The sequence below is a fragment of the Chrysemys picta genome, chromosome 20, assembly GCF_011386835.1.
Source record: "Chrysemys picta bellii isolate R12L10 chromosome 20, ASM1138683v2, whole genome shotgun sequence".
Taxonomy (NCBI): domain Eukaryota; kingdom Metazoa; phylum Chordata; order Testudines; family Emydidae; genus Chrysemys; species Chrysemys picta.
The window spans coordinates 24,461,796-24,475,401 of NC_088810.1; the positions used below are offsets into that span (position 1 = coordinate 24,461,796).

At 66.9% G+C, this 13,606-nt stretch overlaps 2 protein-coding genes across 8 annotated transcripts in view; one reads left to right on the plus strand and one right to left on the minus strand.

The window, feature by feature from the left end:
- On the minus strand, positions 1–12,685 carry SHE (Src homology 2 domain containing E). Its single transcript, XM_005280576.4, is given in 10 exon segments — positions 1–3,011; positions 4,573–4,692; positions 5,389–5,429; positions 5,431–5,469; positions 5,471–5,527; positions 5,530–5,552; positions 6,090–6,333; positions 6,335–6,405; positions 10,265–10,391; positions 12,075–12,685. Coding segments are annotated over 10 exon segments (1,377 nt in total). The 5' UTR covers positions 12,543–12,685; the 3' UTR covers positions 1–2,824.
- Positions 9,491–13,606, plus strand: part of TDRD10 (tudor domain containing 10) — a 19,134-nt gene continuing 15,018 nt past the window's right edge. Inside the window, exons 1-2 of one of the 7 annotated variants that reach the window (XM_065574366.1) lie at positions 9,491–9,757; positions 9,950–10,076. The gene's annotated coding sequence lies outside the window, so the exon portion shown is untranslated. Of the gene's footprint in view, positions 9,758–9,949; positions 10,077–11,846; positions 11,998–13,127; positions 13,557–13,606 lie in introns of those variants that run through there. The other 6 variants (XM_024108562.3, XM_042843141.2, XM_042843140.2 and 3 more) reach the window with 6 other exon arrangements.

A 13,606-nucleotide genomic window follows, 5' to 3' on the forward strand; every position in this document is an offset into this window, starting at 1 on the left:
CAACATCATAAATACTTTAAAAACAATGAATACAGACAAGCAGCTGGTTAAAGACACCGTCTCCAAAGATCAAAGGTCTAACACTGGCTATGCAGCCCCATGGGGCACAGCTGTGCTAACAGCCGACCCAAAGAAAGCATGACGACCTGCCGGGATGCTCTGCCCGTCTCTTGCCCAACCCAGGAGCGTCTCCGAGAGCTTTGGTCCAGCTGGCCGCTTCCCGGGAGCAGGGCTGGCTCCAGCACCAGCTTGGCAAGCAGGTGCTTGGGGCGGCCGCTCCGGAGAGGGGCGGCAGGTCCAGCTATTCGGTGGACGGTCCCACACTGCCGGTTGGAGCGAAGGACCTTCCGCCGAATTGCCGCCGCAGATCGCAGCCTTTTTTTTTTTTTTTTTGGCTGCTTGGGGTGGCCCAAACCCTGGAGCTGGCCCTGCCTGGGAGGCACGCGAGCTGCATGCACATGCTAACTGGACTCCCCTGGCTCGCTTGGGGAAGGGGATTCGATTCCGTCAGAGGGGCAAAGGCACTTAGGGCTTGTCCTCTTGGCAGAGCTAATGCACATGTCCCCCCACCCACCCCCCCGCACGCGAGGGTGTTGGTGCGTTGCCCGGAGGTGGCTGGCACAGGGTAAATGGAGCGGAGCTAACTCCGCATTGAGGACAGAGCCTCAGCCTGGAGCGACCACAGCTGGCCGGCCTGTGTCTCCGGCCACGCTCCAGCAGGGAGAACCTGCCTGGGAACTCCTCAGGACATGCAACTAAGGGGAACATTTTCCTTCCTTGCCTGGTCCCACCCTGTACTGCAGAGTCCTCGCCACACGGTGGCAGTGTTGACCCAAGCACTAATTGGCCCCTTTCTGGTCTCTGCCCACCCCAGGGTGCAGGGGTGACGGGGGAGCCCCTGGCTCTGTGTAGGGGGCAGAGCAGTGGGGAGGGGGCGGCCGCCGGGGGATTGGGGGCTCTGCTGGCAGTTTGCATCCCCTGCCAGGCACCAAGTCAGCAAAGCAGGTGCTAACCTGAGCCCCGACCAGCCGGGGGGCTTTGCTGAAGCAAGGCCTGGCAGAACGAAGCCCAGTGCCGGACGGCGGCAGCGCCAGCTCCCAGGGGTTTACTCCTGTTCCCGGGGGGCAGCACCTGAAACGACTGGAACCGACTTGGGGCTTGTGGCTCCGGGACCAGGCCCCGTTACAGGGAGAAAGCCAGAGTGCGGGTCCTGCTGCCCCTCAGTCAGGCCCCACTGGAGCAGGCAGGCAAGCGGCTAGGCTTACAGAGTACGTAACGCCGTGTGCCCCCCTTCCATCAGGCAAGTCCTCGTTCAGGCACTGTCAGCAGTACGGGCAGGGCACAGGCCCCTGGGAACGGGCCCAAGGGGCACCCCGGAACGCCCCCTCTGTCAAATGCTGCTCCCGGAGGAAAACCGTAGGGGACTTCCCCGCAGAGGGCATGTGAAGAGCCCCAGGCTGAATGGGAGTGACGTCATTCGAAGCCGGGACTCGGCCCATCTAATTACCCTATGGGGACGTGAAAGCATCTCAGAAAAATGCCCTTCCCGCGACCTAGTGCAAGACCTGCCGGGGGGGGACCATTACCAACTGCCGGGCGGGGGCCTGGCCATTACCACTTGCCAGGGTGTGTGTCTTGCACTACCCGAACACAGAGGCTGCCCTCCACTCCTACCGCCAGGCTCCTATCCAGCCAGCTCCTGGCTCGCTGGCTTTCACGGCCTGGGTCCCCGCCACGAGGGCCGTCACTCACCCCACAGGCCTGGGCCAGAACAGCAGCGTTTCGGGCCGGGCGAAGAGGAAGCCAAGGTGGCAATTGGGAACAGCAGCGGATCCCTTTCCCATTTGTCACACGCATCCTGCCCCTATGCTGAGGTGGTCCAACCAGCCTGCCAAGCCTACTGCCCACCTGGGGAAGCTGAGAATTCGCTGGGGAGATCACGTAACCCACGGGGCAGTCGGCTGCAGACTCAGTATTGGACAGCGCCGGCTGCAGGCGTTTGGCCCTGGCTTTGGGCTACGCCAGGGGCGGGGAAGACTGGAGGGGAGAGAAGGCTTGGAGGGGGAATGACCTTGCAGCGGAGGGTCACAAGGATGCTCCCAGCAGGGAGACACCGTGCGGTCCAGTCAAACATCTTGCGCTGGACAGAAAGCAGGGGGGTAAAGGGGCCTCCCGGGGTGCGGGAGACTCAGGGAAGCAGAACGGCTGCCCAGGGTGCCAGTGGAGCCGGGCCCCAGCTGCCCACAACCATCAGAGACCCCAGGAAGCCAAAGGGGACGTCACCCTCCCAGACAGTGGCCAGGAGCCAGCGGGGGAGGAGCTCTGGCCTGTGCCAGGCCTTGAAGGGGATTGGGACCAGGAGCAGCTGCTCGGCACCATGCCCATTGCTGCCCAGGGTCACGCTGACAAAGTCCCAGGCAGCGCAGGGTCACCCCCCCGGAGCAGGCCATTGGGAGACAGGCTAGCGGGCCAGCCGGCCTGCGGGACGATCCGCTTCGGCAATCCCAACATCCCTTTATACTGACACCAAAGCCTGGCAGCTCCGGCTCTGTGCAGGGCCCAGGGGGCTCTCCGTGGGGCAGAGCGTTCCCAGACTGCAGCCCCTGCTAGGCAACGGGGGCGCCGTCCTGCAGACAGCGACCAGGCCCTGGCTGGAACGAGATCAGACATGCTGGGGAGCGGGGTCTTTGACTCTGCCCAGGGTGGGCCCCGGAGCGCTTGCCGCTCCCGCGATGCACCTGGCTCCACGCACGAGCCCGCCCGGCCCTCTGGCTGCCCCGAAGTCCGTGGCGAAGCCCCAGGCAGCTGGCTGGGCACGGCCGCGCTAATGCAGCTTGCTGTGCACGGGGTGCAGCAGGGTCATGTGCTCCGCCCCTTTGAAGGGCAGCTTCTCTGTGGAGTAGTGATGCACCACTTCGGGGACGCTGCCGAAGACCCCGCTGGTCTGGCTCAGTGTGTACTTGTTGTCCTTGGTCTGGGCCACGATGATGTGGACGCATCCCTGACTGGTCCTGCAGCAAAGCCATGGGGGGGTGGGGTGGGGGGGAGGAGATCAGATGTGCTGGGGAGTGACCGCGGGGGGGCTCCCTGGGCCCCACGTGCTACAGCCAGCACTGACCTTAGTCCTTGCTCTGGCGCCTCACGTATGAAACCTCGCAAGGCCCGAGCAGCTTCATTATCCCCACTGTGCAGAGGGGAAACTGAGGCACGGTGAGGCTCGGCCTCAGCAAGTTAGTGGCCGACCCAGGAGTCCTGGCTCCCAAGCACTTGAATTCACTCCCCCTCCGGAGCCAGGAAGAAAACCCAGGGGGAGTCTTGGCTCCTGACCACCAGGCCCCTCCCAGAGTTGTAAATAGAACCCAGGAGTCCTGGCTCCAAGTGCCCTGCTCCCCCCACACTGGGGACTGAAGGGTGACCCCAGAGCAGCAGTGACTGGCTCCAGAGGGAAACTTCTCCATGGATCAGACCCAACGGGAACTGCTGGGTGCAGAGCTACAGGCCGGCTCCTTGTCCAGTGTGCTGCCCTGGGGGCAGGGGGTGTTTCCCGGGATACAGCCCTGGGCACCACCACCTCCAGGCTCTGCCTGCTAGCCCTGCTGCCAGGGCCTGGCTCTCTGCTGCCTGCCCCACCGCTTCCCAGGCCAGAGCGACACCATCGTCCCCGCCAGGCGTGACGGGAGCAGCCGCACGAGGCGCTGGCGAGTCCCTGGGTACGTTCCCCGTTTCCCTGGGCTGGGCCCGGCTAGGGGCTGCCCAGGGCCATTCCGGCCCCACGGTCGCCTCGTCACCAGCCCAGCCCCTGTTTGTTCCCTTCCCTGCTCCGATTGTTTCGGCTCCAGGGGCTCCACTTCCTCAGGAAGGAAACGCCGCCAGCACTGCCGACAACGATCCTCCAGCGCTGCGCCAGAGAGCCAGGGGCCGGGCACTGCCGCGACCCGGGCCGGCCCTCGGGGCCGCGCCTCCCAGGACACAGCCAGCAACAGGGAGGCCGAGGGGGGCGTGGGGCCTATGCCCCATGCCTGGCACGGGGGCTTCCCACAGTGCTCCACGCCCACAAGGCCTGGAATCCAAGGGGGGTCAGGCTGCTCTCCAGAGACCCTTCAGCCCAGGAAAGGTGTTTCTGTAAGGCAGCCCCACAGGCCTGTGCTTCCCACAGAGCCCTCCCAGAATGCCTGGGTCCTATTTCCGGCTCAGGGAGGGGGAGTGGGGTCCAGTGAGGGGCTGGGAGCCAGGACTCCTGGGTTCTCTACCTGGGAAGGGAGTGGGGTGCAGTGCTTAGAGCTGGGAGCCAGGACTCCTGGGTTCTATCTGTGGCCCAGGGAGGGGTGTGGGGTCTAGTAGTGGCCAGTGCAAGGTGGCCCGTTATGCCCCGGGACACCGACCGCCCCAGGGGTGTCGCCCCCCCACGTTTTATCCCATTTCGATGGATCCCAACCTCTGCCCTGCCAGCTGAGAACCTCCTGGCCACAGGGGAGCCGTATCCCCCAGCCAGCCCCATCCAATGCCCCCCGAGGTTGGGGCCCTGATCTCTGCTGCGCCTGCCCCCTGCAGGCAAACGTCGCCCCTACTTACTTGAGCGCGATGGAGTATTTGCCATTCCCCGTCTCGCTGGTCCGCACCAGGTAACCGGCCTCTTTGCAGGGCTGCAACCGGCTCTCGGCCTCGGCCCGGGTGATGGCTCCATGGTACCAGCTGTGAGGAGCAGAGAACGGGCTGGGTTTCTGAGCATGTCCTGCAGGGCCCGAGTCCTGGCTCTGTGGGGTTACAGGGACCCCTCATGTGCTGGTTGGAGGGGGGGCGGTTAGCTCTGGAGGTGCATGGCAGGGCACAGGCTCCATCTTTCCTCTCACGTTAGTAAAAGGCACCTGCTTTGCCCAGCATGTCTCGGAAGCAGGGCTGGGCCCTGGGGGGCGGGATGCATTTAAGGGCTGGGTGTCCAGGCCATCGGAGGCTGATAATCTCATTAGCCTTAGGAAGTGGCTGGAGCTCCTGGGATGGGAGGAGACGGGGCCAGGAGAGGGCCCAGCGAACTGCGGATCCCACTGGAATCCCAACCCTGGGGCTGGCCCAGAGCCACCGCTCAGCTCCCTCCGCTTCCTTGTTCCAAAGCCAAGATTTGGAGGCAGGGGGAGGAGAGAAAAATTGATTTCCCCAAGCAAGCGGGGAGAGCCTGGGGCAGAGGGGTCGAGACGAGGGACACCCCGACGCCCCTCGGGAGGGACAGGCTGGTGGGAAGGGGCAACGGGCGAACCAAAGTCACAATGCAGCTCGTTTTGTTTGGGAAGCTCCTGGGATGCAGGGCTGGGCAGGGGAGGGGGGGTCGGGCAAGAGGGTGGGCAGGAGGGGGGCAGGCGTGGGGCTGGGCAGGAGAGGGGGGGCGGGGCTTACGGCTGCTTCTCCAGCGCCAGGGCTGGGTCCACTCGCTCGCCCCTCGCCGTGGTCTGGGAGCGTCGGCTTCAGGGTCTTGGGGAGTCCAGCTCTTCTGGCGATGGTGCTGCCGCAGCGCCTCGTCCTTGGGGGCGCCCGCCGCCGCTCTGCTCCCTCAAACTGGACTGGAAGGAAGGGCTCCGTTCGCCGATCGGCAATGGGGAGAAGTGCCCGACTCTCCCCACCTTGACCCAGCCTGAACGGGCCACGCTCCTCTCCCTCGTGCTCGCCCTACCTCAGCTCCCGGGCTTCCCCAGCCCAGATTCTCTCCAGCAGCTCGGGAGCCCAGATCCCCTCCTCACCCCCAAGGACGGGCCCCGGGGCCCCTGCCAGGGGGAGGGCGCTGCCCACTGGACACGGGCAACCGCATGGCGTGGACGGACACCCTGGCGTATTGCTAAGAGAGCCAGTCCCTGGCCTCTGCTAGCAGGAGAGTGGGGCAGCTCCCCCATGGCAGCCTGGGGCCCACGCGGGAAACCAGAGCGACCCCACGGCTGCTCCCCTGCAGCCCTGAGAGCAGGCTCCAGGCATATGGAGGCCATATGCCTCTGTCATCTGCAGGCCCACCGCCCCGCCCGCCCCAGAGTCCCCAGTACCCCCACCAGCCAGCGCCTTCTCCCCCCCGCCCCCCGCTGGCCAGTGCCCCACAGCCCCACCCCTACCTGACAGAGCCTTCACTATCTGCTCCTTCTTCCACTCCCAGGGCTGCTCGTACTCCGCGGCAGGGCGCTCGTCGTTCTCCGGGAGCCGGCTGTCCACCACCCGCGCCCTCCTGTCCTGCAGGGTGCTGGCCGGCGCCTCCCCGGGCTCATAGGGGGTGTCATAGAGCTGCGGCGGGGCCTTCCCCAGCTGCTCCTTGGAGCCCTGCCGCTTGGGTGCCGCGTCCGGCCGGGGGACGCCCTCCCCCCGGCTCCCCGGGCCCGTCCAGCAGCAGATGGCTTTTGACCAGCGGGTCCTTGGAGCCCCGCCTGCGGATTTCTGAAAGGCCAGGGGAGAACCAGAGTCAGGCAGCCCCCCAGAGCCCTGCAAGCAGAGCGGGGGGAGAGGGCAGCAAGGGGGGCCTGCCCCCCCCGCCCCATAATAATGCCCAGGTGACCCCCAGACCCAAAGGTGGGGGTGAACACCCTGGAACCTGCAATGTCAGGGGCTCAATCCAACACGCCCCGCCCTGGGAGACTCCCACGGGCTCCCGCAGGCGCTGGCCAGGCCAGTACTCAAGGGCTGACCCAAGCTGGTCCTGGGAACACCCCGGCTCTGCAAAGCCAAGCTCCAGGGGGCAGGGGATTGACGCTGCTTTGTGGGACATCGGCACATGGAGCTGGGAGGGCGAGGTGCTGTCCCTGAATGCTATGGGGCTGGGAAGGACAAGTCCTAGCCGTGGGGGCTGGGAAGAGGGCGTGTCCCCCCAGGGCTCAGCACTGGGGTACCGATGAGTGCCAGGGTAGGACTGGGGTCTCTCTGCCCCTCCCCAAGGCGCCGCGGGAACAGAAACAATCCTGGAGCTGCAAAGGGATCCTTCCTGCTGGGAGAATGGAGTGGGACGTGCGGGACGGGCTCCCGGAGGAAACGCAGGCAGGAAGCTACGCCCTGGCTGTCCGATAGGAGCCCACTGCGCCGGGGCAGGCCAGCGGGCGCAGCGAAGCAGGGCTGGGATCATGCTCGGGGACATGCATGCAGCTGGCCAGGGGCTGGGGACTCGCCCCGGGCCCCCCATCACGGGCCCCCCTCCTATGTTCACACTCAGCACCGGGGACCCTTATCCCCCAAGTCACGGAGCTGAGCTGCTCCCCGGCGAGAAGGGGGCCCAGGGCCGAACTCCCTCATCCGGGAGGGGCAGGCATGTGAACCCGCTGTGGGCAGCGTGGGGCAGGGGACCCTGCCCAGCGCCTACCAAACAGGAGCCCACCCTGCGGCCGGGGCCCACGCGGGCACAGCCGAGCCATCAAATAAAACCACCCGCCCCGCCCGCCCCCCAACCCTTCTCCGTCCGCCGCGAACCCCGACGCCCCAGGCCTGACAAAGTGCCCTGCATGGAAAAAACCCATCAGCCAGCAGCAAATCTTTCATTTCCAGCTTCCGCTCCACTCGTTTCCTGTTATTCCGCCCAGCTGCTTGGCCGGGGCGAGCCGGGGCCCAGCGCAGCGCGGCACTGACTTGGGGCGGCTCTGCTGGTTTTTCAAAGGGCAGCGGGAGAAAGTTGCTGCTCGGGGGCTTGGCTGTAAATTACCGCGATTCCCTGGGCTCGAGGGAACCGCAGAGCTCCCAGATATTCCCCGTGCCCCCGCTGCTGCCCCTTGGACAGGCCGGGAGAGCTACCACCCTCAGCACGCTGCCCACAGAGACGCCCGGGGGAACCTCGGAGGTGAAAGCGTGAGACGTGCTGAGACAGCTCACGCAGCGGCTCTGCCAGCACCCCTCCAACCTGACCCACAGCCCCTCCTCTGGCCCAGCCCGGGGCACCCCACCCAGCTCTGCCAGTGGCCCTCACTCCCAACCCACAGCCCCTCCTCTGGCCCAGCCCGGGGCACCCCACCCAGCTCTGCCAGTGCCCCTCACTCCCAACCCACAGCCACTCCTCTGGCCCAGCACGGGGCACCCCACCCAGCTCTGCCAGTGCCCCTCACTCCCGACCCGCAGCCCCTCCTCTGGCCCAGCCCGGGGCACCCCACCCAGCTCTGCCAGTGCCCCTCACTCCCAACCCACAGCCCCTCCTCTGGCCCAGCCCGGGGCACCCCACCCAGCTCTGCCAGTGCCCCTCACTCCCAACCCACAGCCCCTCCTCTGGCCCAGCCCGGGGCACCCCATCCAGCTCTGCCAGTGCCCCTCACTCCCAACCCACAGCCCCTCCTCTGGCCCAGCCCGGGGCACCCCACCCAGCTCTGCCAGTGCCCCTCACTCCCGACCCACAGGTCCTGCTAGCCCAGCACGGGGCACCCCACCCAGCTCTGCCAGTGCCCCTCACTCCCGACCCACAGCTCCTGCTAGCCCAGCACGGGGCACCCCACCCAGCTCTGCCAGTGCCCCTCACTCCCGACCCGCAGCCCCTCCTCTGGCCCAGCCTGGGGCACCCCACCCAGCTCTGCCAGTGCCCCTCACTCCCAACCCACAGCCCCTCCTCTGGCCCAGCCCGGGGCACCCCACCCAGCTCTGCCAGTGCCCCTCACTCCCAACCCACAGCCCCTCCTCTGGCCCAGCCCGGGGCACCCCACCCAGCTCTCCCAGTGCCCCTCACTCCCAACCAACAGCTCCTGCTAGCCCAGCACGGGGCACCCCACCCAGCTCTGCCAGTGCCCCTCACTCCCGACCCACAGCCCCTCCTCTGGCCCAGCCCGGGGCACCCCACCCAGCTCTGCCAGTGCCCCTCACTCCCGACTCACAGCCCCTCCTCTGGCCCAGCCCGGGGCACCCTGGCTCTGCTGAAGCCCTGCAATTTGACCAGTGGAAGCTGCAGCTCTCCAGGCCTGGACTCTCCAGATGGACACACCCTGGGTTTGGGACGGCGCCAAGCCCCCGACTGACAGAGTCCCTACGCACTTGCTCCAGCCCCACCGACTGGGGCGAGACTCGGGTGTGGGCCCAGAATCGGGGCAGGGAACCCGGCAGCGATCAGGACGGACTCGAAGGCTCCAGCCGCAAACAGCCCCGGGTACCTAACTCTGCTCCCCCCTGCAGGTCACCCCCCCTTATCCCCAAGGCGTCGCCCACCCAGCAGAGCGGACTCACGGGCACCGATTACCACCCGCACCCTGCCCCAGAGGTACTGCAGTGCGAGTTGCCACGTGCCCAGCATGCCAGCTGGGGGGGGCGGGGGCGGACACACCCCTTTGCTGTGCTAGTCACTTCGCAAATACACCAGTGTCCCCTGACTACCCCAGACCTGACCCACAGCCAGGCACCAATCGGGTCTTCCATGGGCGTTAGCAGTAGCCCGGGGAATTCAAAGCTCCTTCGTGCACTCACGCCGTGCGAGCTTTGCAGTCCCTGGGAGTCCACATGCGACGCTCCAAGCCTCCCCTGAGACAGGCCCCAGCCGCCCCCCAGGTCAGCGACCGAAGGCAGAGACAGGCCCCCACCCCCAGGGAGCACTGGGAACGAAGAGCTCCCAGCCCCGGTGGGCCGGCACAGGGCAAAGGCAGGAGCCAGCCAGCTCACCGGATGGGGAAGGAGCCCGGCGCGCGCTGGGGCTGTCGCTGGCCAGGCGTTTGTGCAGCGGAGCCGAGCCGGCCGGCCTAGTAACACAGGCGAGAGCGGGGAGGGAACCGAACCGGCCCAGGTCCAGGCGGACACAGCTCTGAGCCTGCCCCCCCTTGGCCAAGGCCAAGGCCTCCAGGTACGATGGGAGCTCTGAACGCCAGGATCGGGCCCATCGCGAGGGATTCCCCGTTTCGTTCCCCTCTTCTCCGCCCCGGGGGCTGCTCGTTTCACTTCCCTTCACTGAGGGACGTGAGCGGAGGTCAGAGTCCATCGGCCCCCGGGTCAGGCCCTGGCCAGAGCCCGCTGGACTCCTTATCTCTCCCCGCAGAGCAACAGGAAACAGAAGAGCCGGCTTCCTGCTCCAGCTCGGTTTCGTTTCCACAGGGCTGCTGCAGGGATGGAGTCTGCCCAGCCTGGAGCAATCCCACATTGTACCCAGCTCCACGGCTTCAGGGGTGGGTCTTTAACATCTGCAAATATCCCCCCTGCAGAGAACCTCATGCCACTTGAATGAGCCTCCCCCATTCGGCAGGGGGCAGATTTAAATATCCAATTTCAACATTGACCCGTCCCGCCCCGAGTTTCCCTTTTCCCGGGGTCAAATTGGCATTCGCCAGCCCCGCCGGGATCCCCGGCCACGCACCCGTTATCATCTGCTGCGCGTCGTAGGGCTCCATGTACCCGTCGTTCTCCCCCAGCCGCTCCGCCTCCCGCTGGCCCTTGGTGTGCTTGGCGTCGTATGGGTCGGCGTAGTCCTCCAGAATGATGACCTGCGGGGGGCAAAGAGTTCCCAACACGCTGGCCAGGACAACCACAAGCCCCCTAAGGGCCACAGCACCAGCGCGCCCAGTTATGGGGTGGGAGGGCCCGTGTTTCCAGCGGTGCTGGGCCCCACAGCGCCCCACACCTTCAACCAGAGAGCTCAGCAGCACCCCTGCCAGCTCCAAGCCCTGCTTCACTGCCACTGGTACTGCTGGCACAACCGTGCGACACGACTGTGTTCACACGCACGGTGACAGGAATGCTTCACGGTTGGAGACAATATAATCCCAGCGGAATCAGAAGCTGGTAGGGACAGAGAGACGAGGTGGTGTGGCCTGGTGGGGAGGGCCCTGGACTAGAACCTAGACCTGGCTTCTATCCCCTGCCCTGCCCCTGCCCTGCTGGGTAGCCTTGGGCAAGTCCCTTCCCCCCTCTCTGCCTCAGTTTCTCCTCCCACACTTTGCCTGTTCAGACCCATGAGCCCTCTCTCACGATGCGTCCCAACGACACCGCAGCCAACACACAGGGAGCTCCCAGGGCAGACCAGGCAGCCTGTAGCCGTCACAGATGCTGGCCGGTCGTGGTGATGCTAGCGGGGAGCCTGCTAACGCACATGACAACCACAATGGCCTTGTGCCCACGGGGATCGTGGCAGCACGGCAGTGTCCCTGGAGAAGACAAGGCCTCTGCATCGGTGCAGCGCCCAGCACACCGCAGCCCCCTGAATTTGAGACCCGCGTGGGTTCCAGGCAGTGGGGGGCGCCCAGGCGAAGGCTCTTGTACCAGCGGGGGCAGAGGGTAGGGGATTAATGAGGCCATTGGCTGCAGAAGCCAACGGGCTGTGGGGGGGAGTCTGTGGGTCAGGGCTGACCAGCCATGGGCACCTCTGTCTGGGCAGCAGGAGAGCTGCAGGTCGGGACCACGGTTCAGGCCAGCGCTGACAGGGGCTCTCCGATTCCAGGACGTAGGCGCTTTATTTAGCTAAACCGCAGCCCCTAGCCCAGCGTGTCCCACTTCCCAGCAAACGGGGTCCTTCCAACCAGACTTTTCATAACGAGCAGCCCCGCCAGCAGGGACTAACGAGGTCAGCGTGGGATCAGTTAGCAGGGGGACAGAGCGCCTATTCTCCCTCTGGCCGATTACAGCGAGGTTGGGATCAAGGGAATTAGGAAAGGGCTCAGAGCCGGGCTAATCAGCTGAGCCCACAGCATTGAAAGCCGCCTCCTGCTCTGGGGTCCCTCATTTCCCAGGATCCGGGGAGAGGGAATGAGAACGTGACCTGCCCAATGCCACGCACCAGAGCTCTGCCAAGCACAGGGGCAGCCGCTCTCCCAGGGGGCGCTGGCTCCCTCGAGGCACCAGTACTTGGCCGAAGCGAACGGGGTTTTCATCCATCCGGCAGGGCAGCACTGTCCCCTCCCAGGCACAGGGCAGGCTCAGGGTACGCAGCCCCTGCGTCCTGACCGCGGGTTAGCAGCGGGAGTTAAAGCCCAGAGGGCGGCCTGCGGGCGAACCCGCACTGCTAACGCCCGTTAAAAGCGGAGCGGCCGTGTCTTCCCGGGGGGCTGACCCCGAGTTAAGAACAGCCATTTGCTGCCGTGTAGACGCCCCTGGGTGAGTTGCCCAAGCCCACACAACAGCTCCCGTGAGCGCCAGCCCTGGGCGCTACCCGCTAGGCCACGGCCCCTTACCGTCTCCTGTTTAGGGGTCTTGCCCTTGTCCTCCTCCGGCGCCGGGCTGGGCGCTGGGCTACCGCTGGGGTAGCTTTTCCCATTCTTCTCATGGGCGTCCACCTTGATGAGCCGGTTCATGTAGGTGCTGCAGCCAGGGCCCTTGGGGGCGCCCTCCTGGGGGCTGCCTTCCGCCCGTGAGTTCTTGCGCATCTTGCCCGTGGCGGCCTGGATCAGCCCCTGCAGGTTGTCCCGGGACAGCCTGCTGCCGCCATCCTTGCCGGGCCCCGGAGCCGCCCGGCAGCCCCCCAGCTCGGCCGCCGAGTTCTTGCGGTTTTTGCCCTGCACGGGGCCGGGGCCCGGCTCGGCGGGGCCCAGGGGCTTCCGGGAGGCGCTGCCCAGCTTGCCCAAGCTCCCGCTGCCCGGCCTGGCCCGCTCCGAAGCCGTCTTCAGACTGGAGGGGAACTCCCTGAACCACTTGGCCGCCATGGGGCGGGGGGGCTGCCGGCTGCCGGGCTATGGCTGGGAGATGCCGGGGAGGGGGCTGTGACCTTTGGTGGGGAGCGGACACTGGTGGCTCGGGGGGGAGGGCGCGTGCCCCACCCGTGGGGGAGCTCCGTGCCAGCAGGGGATGAGGGTGGGGAGAAGGGGGGGTCCTGCTTCCCCCCCGCCCCCGGTAAATCACAGTCCCGGCGTGGGGGGGAGAGTCAGGGGAAGGGGGCCCCCATTGCAGAGGTGGGGAGCGGGAGTCACTCGTGGGGGAGGGCTGGTCCTTAACCCATGGGGGTGCAGCGGGAGGGGGAGACAATGTCACCTGCAGGAGAAGGGGGGTGGGGAGCCTCCTTCGCCGGGGGGGCAGATGGGGTCGCTCCAGGTCCGTCGCCCCGCCCCGGGGGCCCCACGAAGCGCTGCTGGGCGCCCCGAGGCCTGGAGGGGGTCTGCGGGGGCGCAGCGCAGCGGGGGCGGCTCCGTGTCTCCTGCGCCTCGCTCCCTGCAGCTCCGCGGCCGCCGGCCAGCGCTGCCCGGGCTCCCCGCCCAGATCCGGAGGGGGCGGCGCAGGGGGGAGGGGGGACCGGCCTGCAGAGAGCTGCCCCCGCCGCGAGGGGGCGCAACCTGCCGCGCAGGGAGCAGGGCGATTTCCAGCGGCGTCGGGGCGCGCGCGCTGCGCGGTCAGTGCGCTGCGCGCTTTGCCGCCGGGCCCGCTTTGTAAATCAGCGCGAACCCTCTGCGCGCGCGGGTGATCATTACACACTGCGCCCAACGGGCACGACTGCGAGTCAGCGCGCGGAGCCCTGGGGCCCCCGCGCAACGGCTGCAGCTGGTGCACTGGGGGGGTCGCCCCGCCGGCTTTGCACGCAGGCAGTGAACGTGCAAGCAGCGCGGGCAAACGCCACATGTCCGGACTAATTGCAATTCGCAGCGCCGCTTGCACCCGGGTACTAGGGGCTCCGGAGCGGGGCCGGCTCGTGCTCCCCGGGGGGGGCGGTTGATCCCGCCCGCCAGGTTTGCACCCCGGGGCCGGGCCATGGGGCCGGCTTGGCCCTGCCCCGGCG